Source organism: Panthera pardus, unplaced genomic scaffold (genome assembly GCF_024362965.1).
Source record: "Panthera pardus isolate Hobbes unplaced genomic scaffold, ASM2436296v1 HiC_scaffold_20, whole genome shotgun sequence".
Classification (NCBI taxonomy): domain Eukaryota; kingdom Metazoa; phylum Chordata; class Mammalia; order Carnivora; family Felidae; genus Panthera; species Panthera pardus.
Window position 1 is genome coordinate 80848002 of NW_026526766.1, and position 27384 is coordinate 80875385.

Consider the following 27384-nt stretch of genomic DNA (forward strand, 5'->3'; position numbering starts at 1 on the left):
CTGGAGACGAAGCTCGCTGTCATGCCTTTGCAATGCACAGGTGGCTGACTGGTTAATAGCACCGATTGTCCGGGAAGGGGGACTGCATTGTCTGACAGCCCAGACACTTGGGCGGGCCCCTGGCCGTGGCTCGGACATGGGCTTCCGGCGGCTGCGGGGCAGTTGTGGGGAGCCCTTAGCCGGACAGCAGGAAAGAAATGGAATCCCATCAGGTTCTGGATTTAAGTGCCAGCACTTCTACTTGCATTAACTTTATTTATTACACAAATAGGACATTTACAAAGCACAACATGAAAGGTATGTAACAAAACAGACATTGGTTTTACAAAAAAAGTGCTTACAATTTTTTTTTTTCCGTGTGTGTGTTTTCTCCCTCTGTTTTGTATTTAAATAAATAGTCTTGGTGGCCTGTGTGTTCCCAGGCTTCCCAGGCTGCTCTAACAGGCTAGTGGAGACCTGTCTGAATGGCAACATGCTACAACCACATGATCCACGCAAGGAACAGACCCTGGGGTGGGGGGAGGCTCAAGGCAGAGTGGGTACTAGGTGACCCACTTGGGCAGGGCTTGGCTGGCCACTTACCACAAGGTTGTGCTCAGGGCTTCGACATCAGGAGCAAAAATCAAAGGAAACCGAGCTCCCCAATCACCAGGGATCAGGCCCCAGCTCCTTTTGTTAACATCAGCACCCTGTGCATGGCCAGGTACGAGCTATTCAGTGGATGAGCTCTGAACTGAGCTGCACTGACCGCATTCTGGTGCTACCTTCCCTTGGCCCCAAGTCACCTGGAACGGTCTTCAGAAGGGAAAGGAAGCGGGTTCCCAACTTGGGCTATACCTGGGCCTGGCCCTCCTCCAGGTCCCAGGGCGAGAAAGGCAAATAGGTTTTTGTTTTAAGTGCCAGCTTCAAGCATTTGGATATCGAAACCTTATCCAGACTCAGAGAGACAGAGAGATGCAATCAATTAGCGACGCCTACCACCTCTGACAACAGGGACAGCCGGTACATACGTGCCATGAACTTGCTTTCCCTGTCCTGGGGTCTCCTTCCAAGAGCAACAGGTCAGGCTAACCAAAGCAGGAGGGAGGATTCGGGCTAGCGCATGCCTACCAGCAGCCTCTAGTGGGAAATGCATCAGGACACCAAGTAATTCTGAAATTACAGGAGAAGTCTGGGACAAATGGGCGTCCCCTGAAAACATAAATCATGGTCTTGTGCAGCCGAAGCCCTTTTGTTTGGGGTGGAAGAGTTGCGGCACAGCAGGGTGGATGTGAGCACAGCTGTGTCTGGCCTGCATTCTCGGGAGTGGGTGGGGCTGGCTCTGGGCAGGGGTGGTGGGGAGTGCCCGCTGGGATCCTAGGCTTGGCACACTCACCTCCGCAGCAGGTCCCTTCTCTCTACTCAGAGCCGGGTTCAGAATCCGCATTCTGCCATTTCCCAGGGCTCTGTTTCTCCAGCTCCGCCCCGCCTCCACTGAACGGCCCCTCCAAGGAAGACATGACCCAAATGCCCCTATCAGGAGTCAACAAGTAGCCAGTGAGGGCTCCCGATTCTAACCCCGAAACGTTCAGAAATGCCGTCGTGCGTATCATACACCAGCTCCGCCAGTCTCCTGTGTATATGGCTGGCTAACTAGGTAGGAACAGTCTTCCCCCTATACACCCCGAGTTTTCTCTTCCCTCTCCTTAAAAGAGCTCGTGCCTCCCCCAGCCCACTATGCCACATGCATCTCCAATGGGAGCCTCTGCCGCCCCCTCCCCCCAGTCCCTGCCGATCCCCTGCCTCTTGGTCTGGGCAGGGCTCCATCTCTGCCCTGCTGGGCCTCTCAGGGTTGGTCAGTGTCTCTTCTCTCTCTGAATTAACTTGACATAACCAGACAGATGGAAATGATAAAATTAGAACATAGCTTTCCTTTGGGGACATCCCACAAACACTGTAGAGTTTTCCAGACAAAAGCAACAGAGTGGATAACATTGGGGGGGTTGTCGGCTATTCAGAATTCAGAGATGGTTGCAAGGAAGTAGTAAATAAAGGCCAATATGGGAGGAAAGAAAACCTGTAAATTAGAAGGCTGTTGGCGTTGCACGGTTCAATTTGGCCTTTTGCTATTGTAATCAGCTTAAGTTGAAGATGACTCCTGTCTAAGTGGAAACACAGGCCGTTGTTTTCGCCCTGATTCCAAATTTCAGGGAGCTCTGCCTTGGGAGAGGAGGACTCCGCAGTGCTCTTGGCAGGTTCTGGTTCTCAGCAGGAGAAGGGAAGGCCAGGCCCGGGGGCCCAGCTGGCGGCGGGCGGGACGGTGGGCGAGGGGCGGGCGCGGAGCGGGTGGGCCCCTGGCAGTGGCTCGGGCACGGGCTTCCGGCGGCTGCGGGGCAGTTGTGGGGCGCCCGCGGACGGATGCGGAAGTGCCAACGGCGCTAGTACTGGAAAAGAATGACCTGCGAGAGGAGGGAGGGGGAGGGGGCTGAGCTGGGGGCCTGACACCCCCGCCCTGGCCCCCTGCAGCCCCGCTCTCCCCCGCCCCCAGAGGTCCTCTGAAGGCATGGAGAATGAGGGTGGCTCGGGACCCAGATCTGGGTTCCAATCCTAGCTCTGTCACTCGCGGTGAGACCCTGGGCAACTCACTGCCCCTCTCCGAGCCCGTTTCCTCATCTGTATAACGGGGATGACAAAACCTCTCTCTCAGAATGGGGAGGGTTCAGTGAGACACAAGGGCAGCAGCACATGTCTACTGGGCACTGCACCCTGCTCCTGGTGCCGTGTAACGTGCCTTCCTGACGTTATGGAACAGAAGACTCAACCCCCGTGGGCGCATCCCGCCATTGTCTCCATTTGACGGGGAGGGCACTGAGGGGGGCAAGAGAGGGGCAAGTCAGGAAGCTCACGATCACACAGCTAGGCAGAGGTGGCCCTGGGTCCCGCAACACAGTCCTGGCCCCAGACCAAGCTCTCTTTGTTGTAACGCGTCGCTTCTGCGAGGCCATGGGGACAGTAGTCATCGACGCTCACTACACATCAGGCAGCGGGCCAAGCCCTTCACGCACTTCATCATCACCAAGCCAAAAGGCGGCCAGGTGCCTGACACACAGCGGGCGATCAAGAACTGTCTGCCCCTTTCCCTCTCCCTCTTCCACCTAAAGCACCTGGCTGACTTCTCATTGCCACCAACAAGGCCAGTTCCCTGAAGTTCAGGTCAAGGATTGCTGGCTGGCTAGTCAATGGGAGGTGCCTTTTCATAGTAACGTGTCAGGAGGCGCTTTCAAGGGGTCCAGGGACATCCAGTAGGCATGGCCATATGGCCGTTCCATTTTCTGATCAAGAACATGTCAGTCACTATGAGGAGGAGCTGGAGGAAAGCAATGGTGATGATCTCCAAAAACATAATGGAAATAACCAACATCTATGGGGCACTTTCCGTGTACCACGCACTGTGCCAAAGTCTTCACCTACATTATTGCATCTACTCTCAGCAACAACCTTAGGTGGCGGCAACGATAATTCTCCCCATTTTGCGGGTGTGGGAATGGAGGCTGAGAGAAGCTAATTGTGTTCCCAGGTCTCACAGTGAGAGGGCGGCAGAGCTGGGATTCAGAGGCTGGCCGACTCCAGAGCTCACACCGCACTGGCTCACCCCAGTGAGCTCTTCTCTGACCTCTGGGATGCCTGGCTTTGGGCTCTTATTAAGAGAAGCTGTCTCAAGAGGGATAACTCTGGTAAGACCCTACCTTCTGTGGGCCCCAGTCTCTCCGTCTGATCAATGACAGCATGGCTCTGATTTCTAAGAGCTTTCCAAGCTCCAAAATTGTGGAATTGGGGGACATGACCAAGAAGAAGTACGGTTCTGGAAACTTTCAGGAGTGTGTGGCCAAATGACGATGTGGCGGAGGCAGGGGATGCGCCAGGCAAATGCTCAGAACACGGTCCTCCTCGCTGGGCCAGCGCTGGTCCTGAGTGGGTTCAGGGGCCTGCCCCAGGGCTTACTGAGTCTCCTCACAGCTGGGCCAGTCAGGCCTGGAGGCATTCGGGAGAAAGTCCGTGCAGTCTTGCCCTGATCACACATGACCAGGTCTTGTGGGTTTGGCAAGAGATGGACAGAAAAGGTCCCCGGGAGCTGGCAGGAAGGACTGATAGGGAGAGGGTGGGAGGTCACGAAGGAGGGAGAAACATTTTTTTTCCAGAGCTGCTGGATGTGAAGTTGGGGACGAGGCCCAGCAGGAGAAAACTCTGGCTCAGCAGCCAAACCCAGGGGCCAGAAACCTTGTACAGCAAGAGCTGCCAGACCCGAGACTGGCTCATCCTTCAGACTGAACCAGACATAACCACAAGCTTAGCTGAGTAACCAGGAGACAAGGGCTTGGCTCCAAGTGCTGAGCCCAACCCTAAACATTTCCAAGGCTCCCCTCTCCGCTCCCTTCTGGGCCTGGTCCAGGCCCTTCATTATGTGACCTCTGTCACCTCCTTGGCCTTCCGCCACACTAAACATCCCTCGGTCCCTCAGACCCAGGCTCTTCCATGCCTCTGTACCTTTGCACATGCTTTTTTCTTGACATGGAACACCCTTCTTCCCATTCCCTGCTTCTCCTTACAGCTCAGCACTTCTTCTGGGTCCTCAAGGGCCATGTTCATCCATCACCTCAACTGCCCTGTCACCCTGCTCGCCTCCTGCTCTAAGCCACATGCTTCTTGAGGACAGGGACTGTGCCAGCTTGCCTCTGCAGTCCCTGTGCCAGGGCTGACGGGACAAGTGCCCTCTCGCAGGAGAGTGGCAGCTTTGAGGCCGGTAGTCCTAGGATCGAGGCCAGCTCTACCCACACTCACTGTGTGATGCTGGTGAGCTCCTGCCCCGAGCCCAGGTTTCTGCAGGCGTGAAACGGAATCAGAATCATCCCCCCAGCGAGGCTGTGATGGGTGAGGTCAGAGAGAGCACTGTGTAAAGTGCTGCACAAGAGGAAGTGATGACTGACCTGTACGGACTTCAGAGTCCAACAGATTCGAGGCATCCCTGCACGCCACCCTTCTGAGCCTCAGTTTCCTTATTTTCACCACAAGGATGGCCATCCCCACACCCACAAAGTGCTTGGAAGGCATCAATCAGACAAGGTCCGTGACGCACCTGCCGTGAATGGAGTCGCTGAAGCAACAGCAGCTCTTGCTGTGAGCAGGACAATCTTGGCGGGTGTTCACGGGGCGCGCTCACCCACCACCAGTTCTGTGGGATTTTGTATTACACGCTACCATTTATTTATAAATCCATCTGTCCAGCTAGGCTGTCTGCACTACAGACCTGCCCCATGGTGCCCAGCACAGAGCCTGGCACGCAGCAGGTGCTCATTCAGGAGGCAGAGTAAGTGGAGGTGTCCTGGAGGAGCGCCCCCCCACCCTCCGCCTCCCCAGCAGACTCTCTAGGGGTGTGGCTGGGGAACCTGCTTCTTTATAAGCTTCCCAGGTGATTCTGAGGCACGCCAAGATGGTGCTCTGCTGGCCTGGAAGGTGTCTGGAGATCCTTCCAGATGGAAGGCACTGGCTCAGTGTTCCTGGCCCACCACAACTGCTGACTCCTGGGGCTCCCTGCCTCCCTGAGGACTGCTACTACGATGTTTCTAAAAGAGGCCTCCATTCAATAAAACCAGAAAAATAAAATAAAATACAATAGGGGCACCTGGCTGGCTCAGTCAGTGGAGCATGCAACTCTTGACCTTGGGGTTGTGAGTTCGAGCCCCATGTTGGGTACAGATATTACTTAAAAAAATAAAATCTTGGGGCACCTGGGTGGCTCAGTCAGTTAAGCAATGGACTTCGGCTCAGGTCATGATCTCACGGTTCGTGGGTTCGAGCCCCACACCTGTGCTGTCAGCAAAGAGCCTGGAGCCTGCTTCGGATTCTGTGTCTCCCTCTCTCTCTGCCCCTCCCCCCTCAAAAATAAATAAACATTTTTTTTAATTAGAAAAATAAAATCTTTAGGGGCGCCTGAGTGGCTCAGTCAGTTGAGCATCCAACTTGGGCTCAGGTCATGATCTTACGGTTCGTGGGTTCGAGCCCCACATCAGGCTCTGCACCGACAGCACAGAGTCTGCTTTACATTCTCTGTCTCCCTCTCTCTCTGCCCCTTCCCCACTCATGTGCACGCTCTCTCTCTCAAAAATAACTAAAATAAAATAAACTTAATAAAAATAAAAATAAAATCTTTAAAACTAAATCAATAAAACAAGAGGCCTCCAGGGCCTCCCCCCCTGCCCCAGGACAGAGTCCAGACTCCCCCACTGACAGCCCTGAGCTCCCCACCTCTCACTGTCCCTCCCAAGCCTGGGTGCCAGAAATGTTGAACTGCTCAGGGTTTCCCGAGAGCCATGGTGGCTCACGCTTTCTCTGATGAACTCTGATTCAGTCTTTGGGCCTGGGGGCAGATAGTGCCTCCCTCCGGAAAGTCCTCCTTGTGTTTCTCCCGAGCTGTGCCCCCGCTCTCCAGCTCCCTGGCCTCCCCCATCAGTTTGATTACACTGTGTGTGCTTCCCTTCCAGGCTGTGACCCCCTCGGAGCAAGAACCATGCTTTTTCCTCATCTCTATGCTCCTGGCAAGAGACTCGGGGCTACTGGGCAAAGTCAGTGCACAGCAAATGTCAGCTGAATAAATGAGGAAGTGTATAGGTTCCATCTGAGCAAGCTGGGCCTCAATTTCTCCAGTCCTAAAACGAGGGGTTGTCCTAGGACAGAGGCTTGCAAGGCTCACTGACAGGTGTCTTGCCACTGAGAGGGAGATGGGGTTTCTACCCACTCTGTGGTTTCACCCAGAGCAGCTCTATCCACTTTTATCTGTGTTATAGGTTATGGAAAAAAAATTTTTTTTAAATGTGAGGTGCTTAAAAACAAAGCTTTCAAACCACTGGCTGGGGGATACCTAAGCACCCTTCTGGATATTCAGTCCTGATGCTTGAGATAACCAGAGATCCCAATTACACCAAGAAGGCCCTGCCAGTTGACCAAGGTCACCCCCGGCCTGCTATTCCAGGCCTCCCCCAAGATAAGGGTATCCACTCCTAACAGACAGGGACAAAAAGGAGGAAGGAGGAATGGGTATCAGGGTGGGATGCAGGGTGGTGTGTGACACAAGCCTTTCCTGAAACCACAAGATTTGAGCCAAGTAACTAAATCCACAAATCTGAAAAAAAGAAGGCCACTTATTGGTGGGGGGCTACGAGGAGGCCTCTGGAGGGGCTGTGCACATAGAATGTGCCGCTCAAGTGACCACCTCGGGGGCCTGGTGGGGGCTGGAGTATGCTAGGCAGAGAGGATCTACCACAGAGCAGCATGGGGCCTACCTGAGACCCATCCCTGGCAGGAAGGCTCTCACCCACCACACCCAACCTGGCTCCATTTACCTTCTCACCCCGGTTGGAGAGCGGCCCATCCATATCGGCTTTGAGGTGGACGGGGGGTGCGGTGTAAGGCAGCCGGCAGTGCACCTGCCCGCACTGTACCTGACCTGTGGACGAAAGGATGCCTTGGAACCCATCCTGCAGCCTCTGTGCAGGATACCCGTGTGCCCCGTGCTCAGCAGGATGGAGTCCTGGGGCCAGTTTCACTTTGGCCACTTACCAGCTGTGTTGGCCCTGGGCAAAACTTCAACAGAGGGTTATGAAAATCCCTATAATCTATAAAGTGCTATGTGATAACTGCCCAGCTCACTGATAAACAAACACTCCTATGTATTTAACATCTATATGCAAGGCTGTACCCCATTATTAAGATCCTCCTTGGTGCCTTATACCTTCTTACCTGCCAGGTGTCACTCAGGCTTTACCTGTGTCCCTCCCAGAGGACCCTGCACTTGTACATCACCTTCTTAATGATGCTGTCCCTGATCACCCTGTTTATAACTGTACTCACCTCTACCCTCTCTGTCCTCCTTCCCAGCTTTGTTTCTCTTCCTTAGCACTTACCATCACCTGACTTACTGTAGATATCTATTGTTTACTTGGCATTATCTGTCTTTGCCAACTAGAATGCAAGGCCTAATAAGGGCAGGAATTTTTGTCTGACTCGAGAATTTTCCAGACTCTAGATCCTGATAGATTTCCAGTACCTAGAATGAGGCATGACACCTAGTAGGTCCTACACCTAGTAGGTACTCTTTGAATATTTCTGGCATGAATCTCTGTACCTTATTCCAACACCTAAAACTGTGGGGGGAAAGTCCATCCTCAGATCTGACCCGAATCTCTCATGTTTCCGTGTTTTACCACTACAGTGGAGAAGTCCATGGCCTCTCTCTTCCCTACACTTCTTCCTCTTTGGTCATAGGGGGGAAAAGCCCTGTACAGAGACTTAACAATCAATATGTAACTTAGGACAAGTCACCGTGCCTTTCTGAGTCACAGTTCCCTCATCTGTAGAGTAAGGCAGCTGCATGAGATTGGGGATTCTTAACCTGGGGTATTCTAGGAGTCCTGCGATCACATGGAAAACGACATGTGTACGTGCATCTTTCTGGGGTCCGATTCCAAAGCTTTTTATCAGATTCCAAGCTCTAAGACCCCAGGAGACTCAGAATTGTGTAACTTTAGTTAACAGCAGAGCAAACTGCTGAGGTTGTCCTTCAGCCATGCAAGAGGGGGCAGGTCCAAACACTCTCAACACTTCCTGCCCCAAGCTGGGTTCCACCTCAAGGGGAAGAGGAAAGGGGACCTCAGCCTTTTCTCTGAGCGTCAAAGACACATCTAGGCTTGATTGGCAAAGTATGTGGGGAGTTCTAGCAGGACTCTGAAGGCCATGGCCCCACTCCCAAGAGGGTCACCTAGGTCCATTACCAACCCCATGGCAAGGGCTAGCTGGTAGCCCAGACTCCTGGTATCTAGAGAGTCCTGGGTCCTTGGCACCTTTAAGAGATGAACTAGATGTTCAATGGGCTCTGTGCAGCTTGAACATATGTCATTGTTTAGAAAAGAAAGGAAGAAAAGTCCCTCCTACAGAGCAGGTGGCTCAGAAATGGAACAGCGCAAACGGACATGGTTTCCAGCAGGCTGTCTGGTGCGATAGGCAGGAATCTGCACTTCCAACTGTGCCAGCCAGAGCCACCACCACCATTACAAGAGCGGTTAATAGTTACCCAGCATCTACTGAATGCTGGAGACTTGAAGTCAGTGATCTCATCTGATGCTCACACACTGCTCTGAGATAAGGATTCTTATTGTCCTCGTGTTTGCAGATGAGGACATTGATATTCAGGGAAGCTACCAAGCTTGCCTGATGTCACACAGCTAGTAAGTGGCAAGGATGGCATTAGAAGCCTGACAGTCTCACCCCAAAGCCCACAATCAACCATTAAGGAACACTGCTCCTGTTCACTTACGTGGACCCTTGGTTTTCTCGTCTGCACAATGAGACAGTGATGTCTGATGTTTACAAACACGCTTAGTATAGTGTCTGGCACATGGCCGGGGCTCAGTAAACAGCAGGGCTCTCTCTGACCCCTCCTTCCCTTTCCATTTTACTTGGAGCCAGAGAAGGGAGGATTCATGTTTGTGGGTATGTTGTGGCCACTTCTATTTTTCTGGTCACACCCAGCTTTGAGGAAACAAACAAGCTCAACGGGAATGGAAATCTGTAATAAGCACCTGCTCCCTAGCAGATTCACTGAATGTTCATCCCCCAGAAATCCACAAGGCTACTCCCTCTCTCCTCCAGGTCCCTGCTCAAAGGTCACTCCACCTTGGCCCACTCCATCATTCCCATGGCATCCAGTCCCACTGACATGCCAGCCCTCCCTCCTTTATTAGTTGATTGTCTCTTTACCCATGTCCCACTCCAGAACGTGAGCCCCTGGAGCACAGAGTTGGTCTGTTATGTTCTCCGCTGTATCCCAGTGTTTAGCATGGAAAAGTATTTACTGAACACATCAATGGATTCTCACAACCCTGTGAGGTAGGCATTGTTAATGTCCCAGCTTACAGATGAGGATTCTGAGGTTCAAGGAGGGTAGGTAGGTGGGGATACTCCCACCACACGGGCCTTCTTCTGCAACCCCAAACACACCCATGCCACAATGCTTTCCCGACTAAGGCCTGCTTGCATTCATCTCCTCTGCTGCCCTGCACTCCTGCCTCCCCTCTCCTGGTGCCTCACTAATTCCTATCCATCCTTCCACTCTCAGCTTGCTGAGAGGTGTCATCTCCACACATTCCTATATTCCTATATTCCAGCACTTTTCCTATAGCAATCATCACAATTAAAACCATGCCCTCATCTGTCTGGTTATCGTGCCATGTTATCTCTTCCACGACAGCGCAGGTCCCACCAGAGCAAGCACTTTACCCGTCTTGTTCTCTCCCTAGCCCCTGGGGCCTCGCACACAGTGGGTACTTGGATGGTGTTTTTTGAATGGCGGAATGAGTTTTCTCTATGAAGGGTCCCGTCTCACTAAGGCGGAGACTGGGAACTTAGCCCCTCTCCCCAAACCCTAGGTCTGAGGGACCACAGAGCCCACGTCTTCACCCACCAGGCTCCGAAAGGCCTTCACCCACCACGCCTCCACCTCCCGCGCGCGCTCCTCCGTGACCCCTCGCCCGCAGGCTAGGCGGTCTAGCTGTGGCGGTCACTTACTCTCAATGTAGCCGTGCAGGGTGACCATGCGCGCCCGCTCGGGGCTGCTGAACGGGGAGTAGTGGATGTCTTCGGACAGGGCGGAAGGGAGGCGGGACGGCGGCGCCCCGGAGGGCGGCACGGGATGCTGCGGTGTGTGCTTTTTATGACGCGCCCGGCAGTTTTGAAACCACACCTGGAACGACAGCCTCAGCAGCCTCAGCCTCGCGGAAAAGGGTCGGACACACCGCCGGAGACCCCAGGCGGGACTGCCTCGTTGCCTCCTGGGTAAGGGCGGCCACGTGCGCCCGGGCCTGCGGCTCAGCTGGAGACCAGCTACGCGCTGGAGAGCCCGCCCCCGGCCCCCTAGGCCCCGCCCCAGACCCGAAGGCCCCGCCCTCCCTCGGCCCCACCTGGATGACCCTCCTGCTGAGGCCCGTCATGTCCGCAAGCTTCTGCAGCGTCTGTGCGTCGGGGTTGTTGTCCTGCGCGAACTGCGCCTGCATAACCTGACGGGAGCAAAAGGGGCAGTGAGACAGGGACGCGCGGAGGTCTCCCAGACTGCGGCCCAATCAGAGGCTCCGGCCAGGAGGCCACGCCCCAGACAGCTACGGCCCCTCCCCGTCACCCGCGGGTCCGGGCAGAGGGGGCGGAGCCAGAGGTCCTCTAGGCCCCGCCCACGTCTACGCCCCACCCACAGCCCCGGCCACTCGCGGCGGGCCCGGGTACCTGCAACTGCTCAGCGGTGAAGGATGTCCGCGCGCGCTTGGCCGGCTTGGGCTGACTGTCCTGTTCCGAGGGCACTGCCCCCTCCAGCGTGAGGCCGTTCCCTGGGGGTGACAGAAGTGGCTGACCACGCGTCCCCATCTCTTCTAGTGGCATCCTGGAAAGGACGGGGGTGGGGGCAGCTGGTCCCTGGAAGGGTCAGGAGCGGAGTTGGCTGGGAGCGGGGATCCCAGAGTCCTAGTCCCTGAGCTCTGTCTTTAGGTAAGGGGCTTTCATTTCTGAGCGTCTACTCAGTACCAGACACTGCTCCTCCTTGTGCCTTTTGGGTCTGTCTCACAGCCCCATTTTACAGCAGAGGAAAGAAACTAAAGCTCAAAGAGAAGAAAACCCCTGACCAAGACCTTTCGCCTAGTGGTTGACTCTAGCGCCCCAAGGGGACTCCCTCTTAGCTAAACTGGGGAAACCAAAGGCCAGTGGAGGTTAAGATGCAAGCAGGTTACAGAACTGCGGTTCTAATTTTGTAAAAATGTATGGAAGCAAAAAAGTTGAAAGGATATACGCCAAGGTGCTAGCAGTGGTTACTTCTGAAGAGTGCAATTATGGCTCTAGTTTCAATATTTCTGTAAGTTTTGAGGTTTTAACAGCAATCACATGTCACTTTATTTCTCCAAGGTTTAATTTCATTAACTGGAGCATATGTTAGCCATTCTCTTTCCACTTCTATTACTTTTACAATCACACTAAACATAGTCCCCCATTTTATTTTTAATACCTCATTTTTTCTAGGTAATACATGCTCCTTCTCAAAAACTCAGAAAATTCAGGTAAGCACAAAGAAGAAAATAAAAATCACCAGTAATTCCAGCACTATTCACACAACTAGTTGTAATTTTTTTTTTAATTAGGAAGAAGACTATGTTGGGGGGAAAAAACAAACAAACATGCCACCATAAATACATGGGGGGAAATCTGGGAAGATATATACTAAAGATATGAGAGGTGGTGACATTTGGAGTGATCTTTATTTTCTTCTTTTTGCTTAACCATCTTTTCTAAATTTTCTATGATGGACGGGTGTGTTTAAAAGAAAACCAGTAACCAAAACTGAGGGTTGCTCAGTAAAGGAGATCTGAGGCCCCAAGCCTTCATGGTAGGAGTCTGGGGTCAGCCTAGATGTGAGAGTTAGCGTTGTAACTGGCCAGGCTGTGGGTAAGGGTGGCCCTGATAGGTCCAGATGTGGAAGAAGCCTGGGGTCACTGATGGGCCATGGTATAGGGGGAGCCCTGATTCCTGAGATTCCATCCCAGCGCCACTGCTGACTTGCCCACCACTGCGGGTAATTTCATAGAACCCCAGCCTCATTTGCTTCCCACCTAGGCCCACTTAGTCCTGATCCTGGCAGGAGAAAGTGATAGCCTTGGTGTGGCCATGGTTTGGAACATTCTGGGGATTCCTGACTAGTCCCCAGGCTAGAAATTGAGGCAGGGTGGTCCACATACCTCCCAAGAGGCCCTGAGGCTGGGACAGACACTTTGTGGTATTAATGTCCCTTAGGAGAACAGGCAGGACAAGGATTGCTGTGCCATTTTTTAGATGGGAAAGTGAAACTTACAGGGGCAGCCACCTCCCAGCAGTCTCCCTTGCTTAATGAAGCCTGATTAAGCAGTCCCTGGAGCTCAGGAATGGGGTAGTATGGAATGGTGGTTAAAAGCCTGGGCTTTGGAGTTAAAGCAGACCTTCTAGGATGCAACCTTTGGCAAATCACATACTGAAGATAACCTCTGCCTGTTTCCTCATCTGTAAAATGGGGACACATCAGCTACTTCCTAGGGTTTTTTTTTGTAAGGATCACACAAAATAGTCCACGTTACAGAGAAGCTAGCAGCTTGCAAAGACCCAGACAGGAAAATCATGGAAAGGGTCCCTGACTCCACCTTCAGCCCAGCCTCCATTCCCCCCCACCCCTTTCTAACCATTTGTGACTCGGTCCTCACAATCTCTGGAAGATGTGAACCCTGTCTGCAGGCCTATGTGTCTTGAGGAGACACAGTATTGGGGCCAGAAGAGATTTAGGGGATCTTTCTAGTTGACCCATCTCTCTTGCACAGATGGGGAGACTGAGGCCCAGATAAGAAAGGAAACTTCACATATCAGTACAGCATGCCAGCAGCAAAACTGGTGCTCAGGTCTCCAGACTCAGAGGCCTTTTCCCTCACAGCGTAGGCTGAACCCCGCCCCCCAAACCTCTGGCTTGGAGCTGCTGGCATGGGCGTTGGGAGAACAGAGTTGCATCATCTCTCTAGGACTGGCCCATGCCCAGTTCCAGGCAGCCTGAAGGGATCAGCCCTCAGGCCAACCAGAACTGTCTAAAGGTGGAGTAGGCTGCCCCATTGTGAGAATGAGCTCTAGGGTTCATTGGGTGCTTCCTGCCTTTACAACACATGGGCTCATCTATCTTTGAGAAGGTGTCTTATCATTGGCTCCATTTTACAGATGAGGAAACAGTTGCAGAGACAGACTACCATTGCAGGCTCTCAAGCAATGGTGGGCCAAGAGCGCATGCGCCGTGCACGGCCCCGCGCCCACTCAGTCTCCAGGCAATAAAGGAAGCGCCTGCTCCCAGAGGAGTGTGGTCAGTTCCTGGGGAGCTGGGCTGAGGTGGGAGAGGGCGGGGCACAGAGGTGTGGCAGGGTGCTGGGTGGGGCGGGTTGGGTACCGTTCTCGGCGGCCCTCTTGAGGTTCTCGATCATGGTGTCGTAGTGGATGCGGCACAGCACCTTCTCTTCGACCAGACCAAACTCCTCGCCCGTGGACAGCTGGCGCTTGCACGAAAAGCAAGCGAAGCAGGCCAGATGGTAGGCGTTGCCGCGTGCCCGCCGCACCCAGTCGCTGGCATAGATCTGTCGGCCGCACCGTGCACACTTGGTCCCAAATCGGCTGCGGGACACCGGGGCAGGAAAGGGGGTGGCGAAGCTCAGACAGGCTACCCCTTCCACCTCCCAGTGGCCCGCTGGCACCCTGTCTCCTGACCTCCCTCGCTCACAAATTTCCCTTTGCCTGGATCTGCCCCCTACCCCACCCCCCTGCAGACACCAGCTTACTCTGAAGGTGAGCTGGTGGGTGGTTTTATTTTCTTCTTAGTGCTTTTCTGAGTTTTCCAAACTTTCTACAATGACTCCTTATATTTATATATAACTAATCTGTTCACTCAAATGTATCATGAGTGTTAGGGAAAGTGTAATAATATAATAACAGGCAAAATTTTGAGCACTTACCACGTGCCCAGCAAGATTCTAAGTGTTTTGTATTGCGTATCCCAACTAATCTTCATTTTGCTGATGAAGAAAATGGGGACCAGAGAGGTAAACTAAGTTGCATAAGGTCACACAGCCTGCAAGGCTAGAAACCCACGATGAATAAACCGTACCCCAGCTGTAGAGATGCTCAGGGTTTCTTGGAAGCATAGACAGATATGCACTTACTGGCTTTGTGCCCTTGGGAAAATTATTTAACCCCTCTGAGTGCTCACTTTCCTTGCCCTGAGCTGAACTAGGTGACAACAGCAATGACTACCACTTAGTACTTAGTACTTTGAGTCTAAGTACTATTTGAGTCTAAGTCTATTAAGTACCCAGCCAGTCCCAGGCTCTGGAGCCCCATGGCATTCTAACAGTAAATGTTAAAAAGACAAAAAAAAAGTGTGTGGGGGGGGGAGGGGCAGATCGAATGCTTCCTCCCCCTTAAGCCTTCCTTGTTGGGCCTTTTCCCCATCTTCTCCCACCTCGAGGTGCAGCTATTTGGGTATGACTCCCTTCACCACCAGACTGCGAGCCCCTCCAAGAAGAAGCAGGAGTCTGGTTTATCCTGTCCCAGAAGTCAGCCCAAGGCCTGACCCCTGAGCACCTGGGAAGGTTTGTTCCTTAAGTGGATGACTCATCCTTTGACCCTGTCCCAGCCCTTTAGGCCTCAGTTTCCTCTGCTGCACACTCTTTCAGGGGATGATGTTACCACTCATCCAGCCCCCCAAGCTTAGAAACCTAAATCATTCACTCCTCCCTTTCCTTAACACTACATCTAACGGATCATCAGGCATTGTTGGTTCTTTTTCCTAAGTATCTTTGGGATCCATTTCGTCTCCAGTCCCACAGCTGCCCTCCTAGGCCAGTATCTGTCTGCCCTGATCTCCCTGCTTCCAGCACCACCCCTGGCAACCATTCCTCCACACAGTGGCCACAGAGAAGTTTCCAGCATGCACGGTGCATCCTACCCTGCCCTGCTTAAAATCCTTTGCTGATTCCACTCTACCTCAGGATCTGGTCCAAGAGCCTTGGAATTTACAAAGCCCAGAAGACCATAACCTCTTAGACTCATCTCCTCCCTAACTTTCCCCACCCCATACCCAAACAGGAGTCCCAGGCAGCCACAATGGAAGGTCAGTGCCAGGTCTCTATGGCCCCCTCTGAAGCACTTTCCCGGCCCAGGTCTTTGCACAGACTTTGTGCTCTTCACACACCCCCTCCCTGCAGAGCCCTCCAGTCCCAGCACCAGGCTCTCAACATTGGTCAGACAGGTTTGTAAATGTCAGATTCTTCGGTTCTCCCTCCCACCCCCTGCAATCCTAGGAGAGAACCAAGAAGATTTGCCCTGTGTCCCCAGGGCCCGCACACTTGCACCCGGAGGAGCATTGGGAAATGCTTGTGACTGTGTGGAGAAAACAGCCCGGCAAATGCACTCTGGTTACAGCCTCGCCTGTCTTGCCGAATGCAAGCAACTGTCAATTGAATAAACGATCTTGGGTTGAACTGAAAGAGGGAGCGCGGAGGCCTCCGCCAGCCGGGCTCCCAGACGTAACTGTAACGCCACTGTCTCTGACCAGGACCGCAGGAGGACCCTGTCCCTGGCAGCGCGGTTTGCTCAGCTAAGGCTGCACTGTGCGCCTTTGCTGGGTCAACCGCCCCCTAAACTGAGGCGGCTCCCGACCTTGGAAACTCGGCTTCCCCAGGGACAGCCTAGTACAGCCCGCGGTTTCTTTCCCAATCCCTCAGTAAAGGGGAGAGGAAACCGCTTAGCCCACCCCTGCCTACTCTCGCCGCGGGGCGGACTGGGGGTTCCGCTGCCTGACTCGTTGTACACGGATTAGGAGCACTTTCCCGCCCTGGAGAGGAGGGAGAAGCCAGCAGTGTGCAGAGCCATGAAAGCGACTCAGGGACCCAGGGCGCAAGGTCTTCATTGCACACCATCGACTTGGTGCAACCGCGTGAGGTGGAGACTCTAGCACCCGCTTTGCACACGTGGAATGGGACGTTCAGAGCGGACAAGTGACTTGCCCAAGACCACAAAGAGTGTGGGGCGGGGGTCGAGGTCCGCTCTGAGGTGCAAAAGGAACCTAGTCCGTGCTGAAGCAGCAGGGCGGGAGATGATAGGGACTGGATCCCAGTTGTATTAACTGGAAAGGGACCTGGTCTTACCCCCGTCGCGTCCCTACTCCCAGCCACCGGTCCCAGAAAGTCCCGCGCGTAGGGCCTGAGGCCCAGCGGGCTCGGGAAGGCAGAGAGTGCGTTCCCGGGGAGAGGGGAGAGCCGGGGAAGGGAAGGTCCCCGGCCTTCAGACTCCAGGTGAGAGCGGTTGCGTTTCCAGCCTGTGGTTTCCGTGCGCCCCCGCCCCGTGAGCTGCGCCAGAGTCTCCGACTCCGGGTCCCCGGGCTAGGCTGTACGGGATTCCTCGTCCTCCGCCAGAGATGAGTCCACGACACCCCGCACACCCCTGATCTCCCGGCTCCCCAAGTCCGCAACGCCCGGGCGCGGTCAGCGCCTACACTGTGCACTGCTTACTCCGAGGAGGACGCCGCGAGTGATCTCTCAGCAACTTTCTCACCCTCCACATGTCACCCCAAACGACAAGAGCTGTCCCCAGCCCTAGGATCTGCCCGCGCTCGCCGTGGCTCCGCCCAGTCAACGAAATCACCTTTGCGAAAGATCCTTGGGTGGGGGTGGGGGTGGGGTCATTATGCAGTTTTGGGTGCGTTGCGGGCCGCTCCTGAAACGTATCCTCCACCCAGGGCAGGGGTCAGTGGCACAAACAAGGGGGCACGAGGAGGCTTACGGATCGAGGCTCTGACAAACCGATTGACTCCTTCCCAGGCGGGCAGCGAGGCCCGAGCCGCGGGATTCCGGAAGCAGCGAAATTGGCGGCGAGACAACGAAACTTCAAGAATGGGGTGCTCGGGAGCTGCGAAGGGAGCGCCAAAGGGATTAGGGGGCGCGGCTACTCCCCTCCACCCCCAGCCTTGTGCGCGCGCCTCCCTGGGTCCCCGCGCGCACCGCGGGGTAAAGGCTCCAAGGACTGAGGCGCTCGGCGCATGGACGCTTCGCATCCTGGCAACTGCCGAAAGGAGTGGGGTGGGCATCGCGCGTCTCCTTGCCCTCTCTCCCCTGAGGACGGACCAGAGACGTCTGGGTACTCGCGGTTGTGCAGAGGGAGCTGTGCGCCCTTGGCCAGGGCAAACTCACTCTTCTGGCCTACTTTCTCTGGATACCGAGAGGTGCTCAGTCATTATTTGCTGGGTGAATGAGCCTCAACGAAAGAGCCTTTCCCCCCGTATTAAGCTACCCGAAGCTGAACCGAAGCTCGAGTGGGAAGGCCAATGTTAGTTATAAAGCTGGTGAGCCGGTGGGGAAACTCAAACCAGAATTCAATTATTTTACGTTCAGGACACTCACTTGCTGGCCGTGGGGAGATTCTAAGAGGCAAACAAGGTGGATTGGAGGTGGAGCCCTTCCTATCCCCTCTGCTCCTTCCCTTCTAGGCAAACTCTTAGGAGAAGAAGCCAGAAAAAACAGAACCAGCAATTACGAGGTTAAAACGCCCCGCGCCACGGAGGTCCCGGCCCTAGGCCCCTCCCCAGAACTCCTCTCTCCGCTCCCCCAACATCTGTCCCCCAACAGCTGGCGGCCGCTGGGCCGCTCTCTGCCGCGGTGGGGGGCCGCTTCCCAGCTATAAGCCTCCCTGGGGACCCTCGCTCTGGGGGAGGGGGTGGGTTTCTCCCGCAGGAGCCCGCGGTTGGAGCTTGGGCTCTAGGAGGAAGGCCAGAGAAAGCTGAGGGCTTGCCCTAAGTCACATGGGCCAAGCCAGGGACAGGAACTTCAGCCGGCTGCCCGCGCCCAGCCCAGGACACTCTCTGAACCCCACCCGTATCAACGCCAGGAGCAGTAGTTAACCCTTTATTCCCCACTCAAATGGGCAGGAGGCAAGGGGGCCAGGAACCATGGTGACCTGATCCTGACAAAGTTGATCTAGTCACAGCCCCTGAGGAAGTCACTCCTGTCCTAGTCCTCCCAGGGCCCATCCAGGGAGAGTCACACACCAGAGCCGGTGCTCCCTGTGGAAGCCAATGGAGAGAGGGCCTTTGGCCTCAACTCCTTAGGGCCAGGAGAGAGAGGTCTTTGCCACTCCACCGGCCACATGTTGTAGGGAGAGCTACTGCTGACATATCTCCCCTATAAAAGACCAGTACAGAATGTTTAGACACAGGGATGGTGGTGTCCACAGCCATGGGGCTTACCCAGGCTCTGCCACTTACTAGCCGCATGGCCTCACCTCTCAGACCCTCAGTTTCCCCTCCTCTAAGGTGGGGATGATGAGAGTATGGTAATTACCGGGTGGATTTGAGGATTCACTGGGATAAAGTATGCAATGAGTTAACAATTCCTGGCTGGAGCAGAGTTCTATACATTCTGGCGAGCAGTATCCTCACCCCTGCCCAGCCCCTCTTACCCCCCTCACTGTGTGACCCTGGGCTCCACTTTTCTCTCTCCCCAGGACATCAGTCTCCCCAGCCATGCAATGGGCATGATGCTTCAGGAAGCTGAAGGGGGAGGCACTGTAGATCAGTCCATGCCCTGTTCGGCAGGCAGCAGCGGCAGGTGTGTGGGGGGGGGTAGGCGGGGGTCGAAGGTAGAGACAGCTGTCTGAGGTTGTGGTTGCTGAGGGCAGTGCAGATATGAATGGCCCAGGAAGGAATGCTATTTTTCCCTCAGGACTTTTCTTCACTTCTTGGAAGGAAATAGAAAGAAAACGGTCTTAACCAAAAAAGTGAAGAAATTAAAAGCAATATCATATTTCCCTGGTGGTAATTTCTTTTTTTCTGCTAGGGCTCAGGGAGCGAGGGTTACTGGGAATCTGACTGAGGCCACAAGGGCTGCTGAGGTCCCTCTTTAGAGAGAGAGTTGGAGAAAGTGAGGCAGGAGGGCTAGCAGTCTTGCTAAGGGCATCCTCTGTGCTCTGCAGTCTCCTTCCCCGGTGAGTTTGGAGAACTTTCCTAACTTCTGACTTCCTGAGCCACCAACACCAGGCTCTGCTAAGGGAGACTATTGGGGGTGGTGGTGAAAAGAAGGGGCAAGATGAGGCATAGAAAAGCAGAGAAACCTTCCCCTAAGGGATAAGACCAGAGATTAGAGGACCATGGAAGCCCCCTTGTGCCCTCTCCATGAGGTCTTGGCCACTTCCTCCCTCCCTCTGTCCCACTGAGAGATCTGGTCTCTCTTTGGGCAGAATGCTCCAGGCCCTATCCCACCAGACCCTTGACCTTGGGTTTCAGGAGGCAGAGGGCTAGGGAAACTCAGTGCATGGCCTCTCCCTGAGCCCCAGCTCTTGAGGAAGAGGTCTGCCTCCCACGCCACCCCAGGAAAAATTCCCTTGCAGCAGCCACCCTGAGCCTGGGCTGCTGCTGAGAGCAGGCAATAGTCCATGCCTGGTGCTCCACGGCTTTTTCTTTCCTTTTTTGTGGGTTTTGTTATTTTTGTTACAGGTGGAACTGTCAGGGATGGGTTACGCCTGCAGGGAGACTTGGCTGGGATAGAAATGATCAGGAGAGCCCCAATTCTTCCCGCATCCCAAGGAATGTGAGCTTTTATCCCATCCATTCTCTTACCTCAAAATCTGTTTTAGTTTTGCTTTGGGGGCTCTTGTCACTGGAAAAGGATTAACGCTCAGAACCTGCAACCTAGAAAAGGCCTGGCCCCATCCTTCCAGACAAGCCCTGCTCCCCCAACCACCAGAGGAAATGCTATCAGGGGACTGTGCCCAGCACCCACTCTGCCAATGGTGCCAATGGTGCCAATCCAGGCATCCGTAGCACCTGCCATTTAGGGAGGCGCTACGGAGACTTTCTCCCTGCCCTGGCCTCCTTGGCAGTTCAGACAGACAATCCTGGAAGTTGGACACTGAGGGCAGAGAGATGTAGTTACTTGACCAAGGTCACACAGTGATTATTGACCTGGCAGACCCCACTTACTGCCCGTACTCTCAATAGCTACACATCCCACCACTGCAGTGGGAAGGGGGACTCCAGAGCCAGTGGAGGCTCTGAACAGCAGGGTCAGGACCTGAATTTTGACTCTTCCTTGAAGGCCTAGTAAAGCACAGTGTCCCAGAAGATTCGGTCCATCCTGGGCACGGGCTGAGGCTAGAGAAACAGCGAGGAAGTGTGGACAAGTGGTTCATGAAGCTGCCAGGTCCACCATCACCGGGAGGGCCCGGAGAGGAACCTAGCCCTGCCTTACTCTGCAGGAGGAGGCTGAGATACCATCCTGCTGGGTGCCCCAGGCGGGAGCCCTGTCCCTGGCCAGCTGAGGAGCCCCATGAGCCCTAAAACAGCAACTGGCTTGGCTTTTGGTTTCTTATTTGTTTTTTTGGTTGGTTTTTTTTTTTTTTTTTTTTTTGGCTTTGTTTTTAACCAAACGGAGTCAGGCACAGAGCAGGGATGTGGCAAAACAGGGACTCTAACCTTCATTTCCTGCCCAGCCAGCCAGCAGTCGGATGGGGCAGTGCAGAAAGACACCATGCTCCTGTTACATTACCACACAAGGATAACCCCCTCTGACGCACACGTGTGGCAGTCCACATCCACACACCCACGTTCACATCACACCCTTGGCTCCTCAATGCCAGGGTTAAGGCCTTAAGCAGGAATGCTCCCTCAGAGAAGGGGAAGGGGGGGGGAGGAATGATGAGATTTCGGAATTCTTGCCTTGTCACCTCTGCGTCCCTGTACAGATGTAATCGTGTCTTGACTACCTTGCGGGCACGTGCACACACACACACACACACACACACACACACACCAGGCGAAGTCCCAACATTCACACAGAGACACACACTCCTGACACACATTTAAACTAAAAGACAAAAATGGTCATAAAGGACTACACACACTGTCCTCATACCCCTGACCTTGCTCAGTGATGCATTCCTCCTGTGGCACTGCACAGATCCGGACAACAGAGAGACACAATACGCTCCTTGCATGCTGAGTCCCAGGCCACCTGGGCGAGCTCTCCTCTCCCAACGCACACCTCAGCTGCAAGGATCTTTCACAAAAGGAAGAGTCCGCTTCTGAAATCATGCTTCCTATGCTTTTCCCAGAGTACTCCAGACCCAAACGCTGCAAACTTCGCCCTAGACTCAAGATCTCTTTCCAGGTGCCAAGGAGACTCAGAACCAGAGGCAAGGAGGCAGGAATTAGCCTCCCACCACTTTCCTTGACTCTCAGGGCCAGGGGTCTTTCTAAGAAGACTGAAGCCATGACCTCCGCAGAGACAAGGATGGGAAGGATGTCTGCGGGTTAGGTAGCGGTTATAGGGGAACAGCTTTCACCACTTCCTGACAAAGCCCTTGGGGACAGGCATCCCTCCCAGGAAACAGTCCCATTCCACTCTCCCCACTCCGTAGGCCTGGAGGCCCCGCCTCAGGTTAGGTTCACGCTTCCCGGAGGGATCACACCGGAGGCGGCTGTGCCCCTGACCTCGCTGTGACCTCGACCCCATGACCAGGTCAGGCCTGAGATCGCGGTTAGGAGCCGGGGCTGAGATGAGGCGGCGCGGCGAGAGCTGCCCAGACGCGGCTCTGCAGCTCGGAGGGCTCAGCCCAGGGTAATGCCACTCGCGGCCCTGACTGCTGTGCCCGACAACCCTGACCTTCCCGGTGGCTCAGAGTCAGAGCCCAGAGCCGCAGAGGCTGAAGCCCCGACCGAAACGACGACGGAGCTGAGACTGAAACAGGCGCCTGGGACCCGGGCAGGATCCCAGACTGGAAATGCGACACTCGAACGACGCCAGGGTCTGAGTTGAGGCGGAGCCGGAGACAGAGGTTGGGGCTTAGGAAGAGGCGCTTGGATATGAGAGCCGCGAGGCTAGTGCTTGGGGCCCCCGACCAAGACCCAGACCCACAGCCAAGTCAAGGGCAAAGACGGAGCGGGAGTCGGGAGCCCGGCTCAGGGTCCGGCCCCGGAGAGATGCCGGCGCGGCTGGAGTCGGAGCGGGAGTTGGAACCCAGAGCCGAAGCGCACTGTAGGGGCGGCCAGATCGCGTCTGGGATCGGAGCGGGTCGGAGCCAGAGACCAGGACGTCAGAGCTGGACCGCGGCGCTTGAGGTCGGAACCGGAGCCAGACACTCTGCAAGACCCGAGACGGAGCCAGAGACACGACCCAAAGCGAGTGGGCCGCAGGAACCGGAGGCGGGTCGCGGGCCCGGACCTGTGCCTGCACCGGCGCGCGGCCTGGAGCTCCTCTTTTGGGGCGCTGAGAGCGGGCCGGCTGAGCCCCCGCGGCGCGCAGGGCGTGCACTCGGGATCGGGGCTCCGGAGCCAGAGACCAAGCGCTGCCAAAGGGTCCTCCGTGCGCGCCAGGGGCCTGCCTCCGGCGACACTGCTGGCCCAGCGGCGGCAGCCTACCTGAAGTAGTCCATCTTGCAGAAGATTTCCTTGTTCTTGATGTAGCAGCTGTTCTGCTGCCTCAGAGACGTGCGACAAACGGAGCACTCGAGGCACCGCACGTGCCAGATGAGGTTGTTGACCTGGGGAGGGGGCGGAGGTGGGGGCCGGCTCAGCGCGGGCCTCTTTTCACGCCCGGCCCCAGCCTCCCCGGCCCCGTTTGCTGAGATGGTCGCTGAAGGTCTGAAGGTGCGAGGCTGCCCTACTTTCCTTCTGTAACAAGGAAGCTTAGGAAGGTAGACATACACTCTTCCCATTTTTCAGACGGAAACCCGAGCGGGCAGAGAGACTCTAAGATTTGCCCAAAGCCGCACAGTCAGGCAGCGGCTGAACCAGGATTAGGAATTTAGTGGACCCGGCATCGGCGCCGCTTCCGTGCAGTCCTCGGGGCTGCAACCCACACCCCGCCAACACACACGCAACACCCCGCCCCTGGCTCACCTTGAGCAGATACCGGTCCAGGATCTCGAGGCCGCAGCTGGAGCAGATGTTCTTGCCGGCGGACGGCACGGAGGAAGCGGCAGAAGGCGGTGAGCAGACAGATGGCGTGCTAGGTGTACAAGGGGAGGCCCGACCCTCGTCCTTGTCTAGAGCGCCTGCCAAGGCCTCGGCGTCCGACTGAGCCTGCGGTCGGGGAGAGAGGGAGAACCGCACGCTGAGCTGAGCGCCCAGCCGAGTGAGTGCCAGAGGCTGCCGCCGCCTCGGAGACAAATCTGGGGCCCCAGCGCATCAGTCGACAACGAAATTCTCCCGAGTCGCCGCGCTATGGGCTACAGGATAGGAATGGAAGGGCCTATTGGAGAGGAAGGGACGGCCCCAACTTTCAACCCGCGCGTCCTGGGTGCTGGGGACGGTCAAAGTCTACACTTCCGGCCGGAAAACCGAGGCTCGGAGAGGGGCGGCGCCCTCCCGCAGTCCCCCCGCGCTTGGGCAGCGGGTTCGGGGCCGGAAAGCCGGTCAAGGTCCCCAGGGCGGGACAGCCGGGGGACCGGGGATCGAAGGCAGGGCCGAGCGAACTCACCATGGCTGGCGGCGCGGTCCCTTCAAGGCAGCGGGTGGTCGCTTTGCAGCCGGACCCTGGCTGGGCCATCACCTGGGGGAGGGGGAGGGAACTCAGGCGGCGGCGGCTGCACAACTGGCTCCGCGCAGCCTGAGCCCAGCGCCTCCCCGCGCCTGTTATATAAACCGGCGCGGAACAATGAGTCTTAACTTTGTAGTGGGCATTTAAAGCCCTTCCCCACAAAAGCGGTGTCTCTCTAATGAAGCAATTTGAATTTGGATTGGATTTTTTCCCTCTCTCTCCCCCTCTCCCTGCACTTAACCCGTGGCTCTTGAAGTAATCGCTTAGTTCCCTTGCAATCCAAGCCTCTGAGGGGGAAAAAAAACACGCGCACACACACAAACTACCTGCAATTAGAAATTGTCGTGAATGCCCAAGATAAGAGGTAGCCAGAGTGTCAATTCCAACTGTCAATCAGTGAGATCCATCAGGCCGCCCAAAGAATTGCAAATTTGATTTTTTAATGGTAGTAATTAAAAATCGAATTTTTTCTCTCTCCACCCACCCCCCTTTCCTCGCTCCCTTCTCCTCCTCTCGACACAAAATGCAAAAAGGAGAAAAGAGAGAAAGAAAGAAAATAAAAAGGAGATGGGTGGGGGGGGGAGGCGTTTGAGGAAAATAAAACCCGGAGCGCTGGGAGCATCAGCCCTCCAGCCCAGCGCGCGCTTCGAAATTGATGCGGCGATATTGACACGAATTCAGGCGCCTTTGGAGGGCCAGTCGGAGGGAAACCCGGAGCAAAACGGGGGCGAGATTCGGGGGGGGGGGGAATGGAACCAAAAAGAGAAGACAGAGGCGTCCAAGAAGAGGAAAAAGCACCCTCCAGCCCCTCGGCGCGCCCGGGACCGGCCCCGCGTCGGGATTCTCAGCGTTGCGCCAGCACAACCCCCGGCGCATCGGCGCTATCAGCGCCTATTCAGACGGACAATACCCGCCTCGCCTCCTCTTGATTCGCCTGTGTCTTTGCTAAATCGCTTTTTGAGAAATTCCTCCAACATTTGCATAATGTGTTCCCGCTTTCCGCGACCCCCCCCCCCTCCGCGCTCGCGCGCGCTCACACACTCACAGACATACACTCACAGGCGCACCCCCGAACCCCTCCTCCCCGCGGCCGCCCGCCGCCCGGCCCCTGCCGGACCGTGGCCCGGGCCGCTCACCCACTCGCTCGCTCGCTCACCTGGTCGGTGGCGGGGCCGCCCTCGGCCGGCAGCCGGCAGCCCTCGGGCAGCGCCGGGGCGGCGTTCTCATGCTTCCAGTACATGGGCCGGGGAGCGGCGGGCTCGGCGGGCACGCAGCGCGGAGGGCCGCGCGGAGAGGGGCCACGGCAGCAGCGGGAGCAGAGGCTGAAGCAGGAGCTGGAGGAGAGCGGAGGCGCCGGCCCCGCCGCCCCGGGCCCGGCCCCAGCCCCCGCCCCCGGCCCGCGCGCAGCCCCGGCCTCCCCGGCTGCCGCCGCCGCCGCCTCGGAAGAAGGTCCCGACAAACTTGGAGAGGCCCCCGCCCCCTCCTCCTCCTCCTCCTCCTCCTCCTCCTCCTCCTCCTCCTCCCCCTCTTCCCCCTCCTGGTCGTCCTCCTCCTCCTCTCCCTCCTCCTCGTCCTCCTCCCCCTCCAGCTGCGGCGGCGGCCGCCCTGCCGCTGGAGCCCCGCTCGGTTCAAGATGAGTCATGCGTGACCAATCCCCTCCCCGCCAAGGCAGAGCGAGACACACACAGCGAGGCAGCGACCCAGAGACACACACACACAGACATATAGACACACAGAACCTCAGAACTGCTGACAGAGACTCAGACAGCTGACATACAAAGGCATCAGAACCCCCACTTCCACTCAGCTCTCACTGCCGCCCCTCCCGCAGGGGGCACCCGCAGCCCTCAGGCACAGCCCCACTCACAGGTACCAAAAGGACCCATGGTCACACCTTGGACTGTAGATGGATTCCATCTACAGTCGCACGTTATACTCTGTTCACACAGTCACCCTCCTGTACATTTGTGGACATACTGATGGAAATGATTACCTGTTCACATCATTTACGGGAGCACAAGGCATCCACACATACACACACACCTGCACAAATGCCTCGCTGGGTAACAACCAGAGTGTACTGGTTCCTAAGGACTGAATGGGATTGGGCTGGGTGGGGGCTGGTGGGGGGTTGATTCCCTGAATTCTCTTGGGAGGGATCGCCTGGGATATCCCCTTTCCCTTCGTGACTTGTTGAGCCATCCGGTCTAACGCTCACCTCACCTTCTGTAGGGTTCTACTGAGAGTCAGAGAGATGGGGAAGGCAGGGGGGGGCCCTAGACACGTGGCTAGGAGACAGGGCCCCTAAACACACACATACACAAACCCTCAGACTCCAGGACAGAGCCTTACACACACTAACACTCTACAATATACATATACAAGTGGACACTCACAGCCTCCAGCCCCCTTCTCTACACAAGCTTAGCCTAGACAGACACATGTAAATATGCATCATTCTTGGGAAAAAAATGCACACTCAGACTTAGATCCGACCCTATAGACAGTGCAACACCCCACCTCCAAGCCATCATGCGTTCCATCACACCCCTAATTGTCCTCATTTACAAATGTGCACCCCACACAACTGTTTTTACACCTACATAGCTCCAAACCCGTGTAAAACCTCCTGTCCTTTACTCAGACACCCACAGATACACACATCCCTACAGCTGGTGAGATAACCATTTATAGGCAGAAACAGCGTATATAACTCTGCAGACACAGGATTCCCAATAGTTTCAGCCTCAGTCATGCACACACATAGGCACAAATGGCAGGCAATGTCATACTAAAGACCCACACCTGTATCCCTGAAAGATACAAATACGGTTTCTTTACAGACACCAAGATACACAGAATCAGCCCCAGCCCCAGCCAATGGCACCTCCCACCCCCTCCTAGTCATTTATTACTCTCAGGCACAGAAATTCAGAGTGAAAAGTTTCTCTCTGAACCCTCCTCTTTTATTCAAAGAGCTCCATGGCAATGTGCAAGCTAGTGAGGTTTGTCATATACACACATGTGTACACGCATACACGTGTACCCTCAGGCATCCACATAATGTCAGATGAACAACTTCCTCTCTCTCAGTTACCTTTTGGTTTATTATCTTTTTGAGTAATAAACTCAGCTACTATATTATTCTCTTCAGCCCTTGCAGCAACCCCACAAGGAGATTGTTATTATACTTATTTTTTTAATATTTTTTAACGTTTATTTTATTTTTGAGACA

At 55.3% G+C, this 27384-nt stretch overlaps 1 protein-coding gene across 4 annotated transcripts; it reads right to left on the reverse strand.

Annotated features, from left to right (window-relative positions):
- Positions 1-241: 241 nt before the first annotated feature.
- LHX6 (LIM homeobox 6) lies at positions 242-25603 on the reverse strand. 4 transcript variants are annotated; one of them, XM_019453939.2, is made up of 10 exons: positions 25306-25600; positions 24090-24161; positions 23510-23692; positions 23030-23151; positions 14018-14238; positions 11305-11405; positions 10989-11084; positions 10597-10771; positions 7377-7480; positions 2288-2438 (listed from the first exon to the last, which is right to left on the reverse strand). In XM_019453939.2, exons 1-10 carry the CDS (start codon positions 25387-25389, stop codon positions 2418-2420), a joined length of 1179 nt encoding a protein of 392 aa, XP_019309484.1. In that variant the 5' UTR covers positions 25390-25600; the 3' UTR covers positions 2288-2417. The 4 variants fall into 4 exon arrangements, with proteins under 4 accessions (XP_019309487.1, XP_019309484.1, XP_019309485.1 ...); XM_019453940.2 differs by lacking the exon at positions 25306-25600 and adding an exon at positions 24476-24670; XM_019453942.2 differs by lacking the exon at positions 7377-7480 and having other exon boundaries at positions 242-2438; positions 25306-25603.
- Between the last annotated feature and the right edge of the window lie 1781 nt (positions 25604-27384).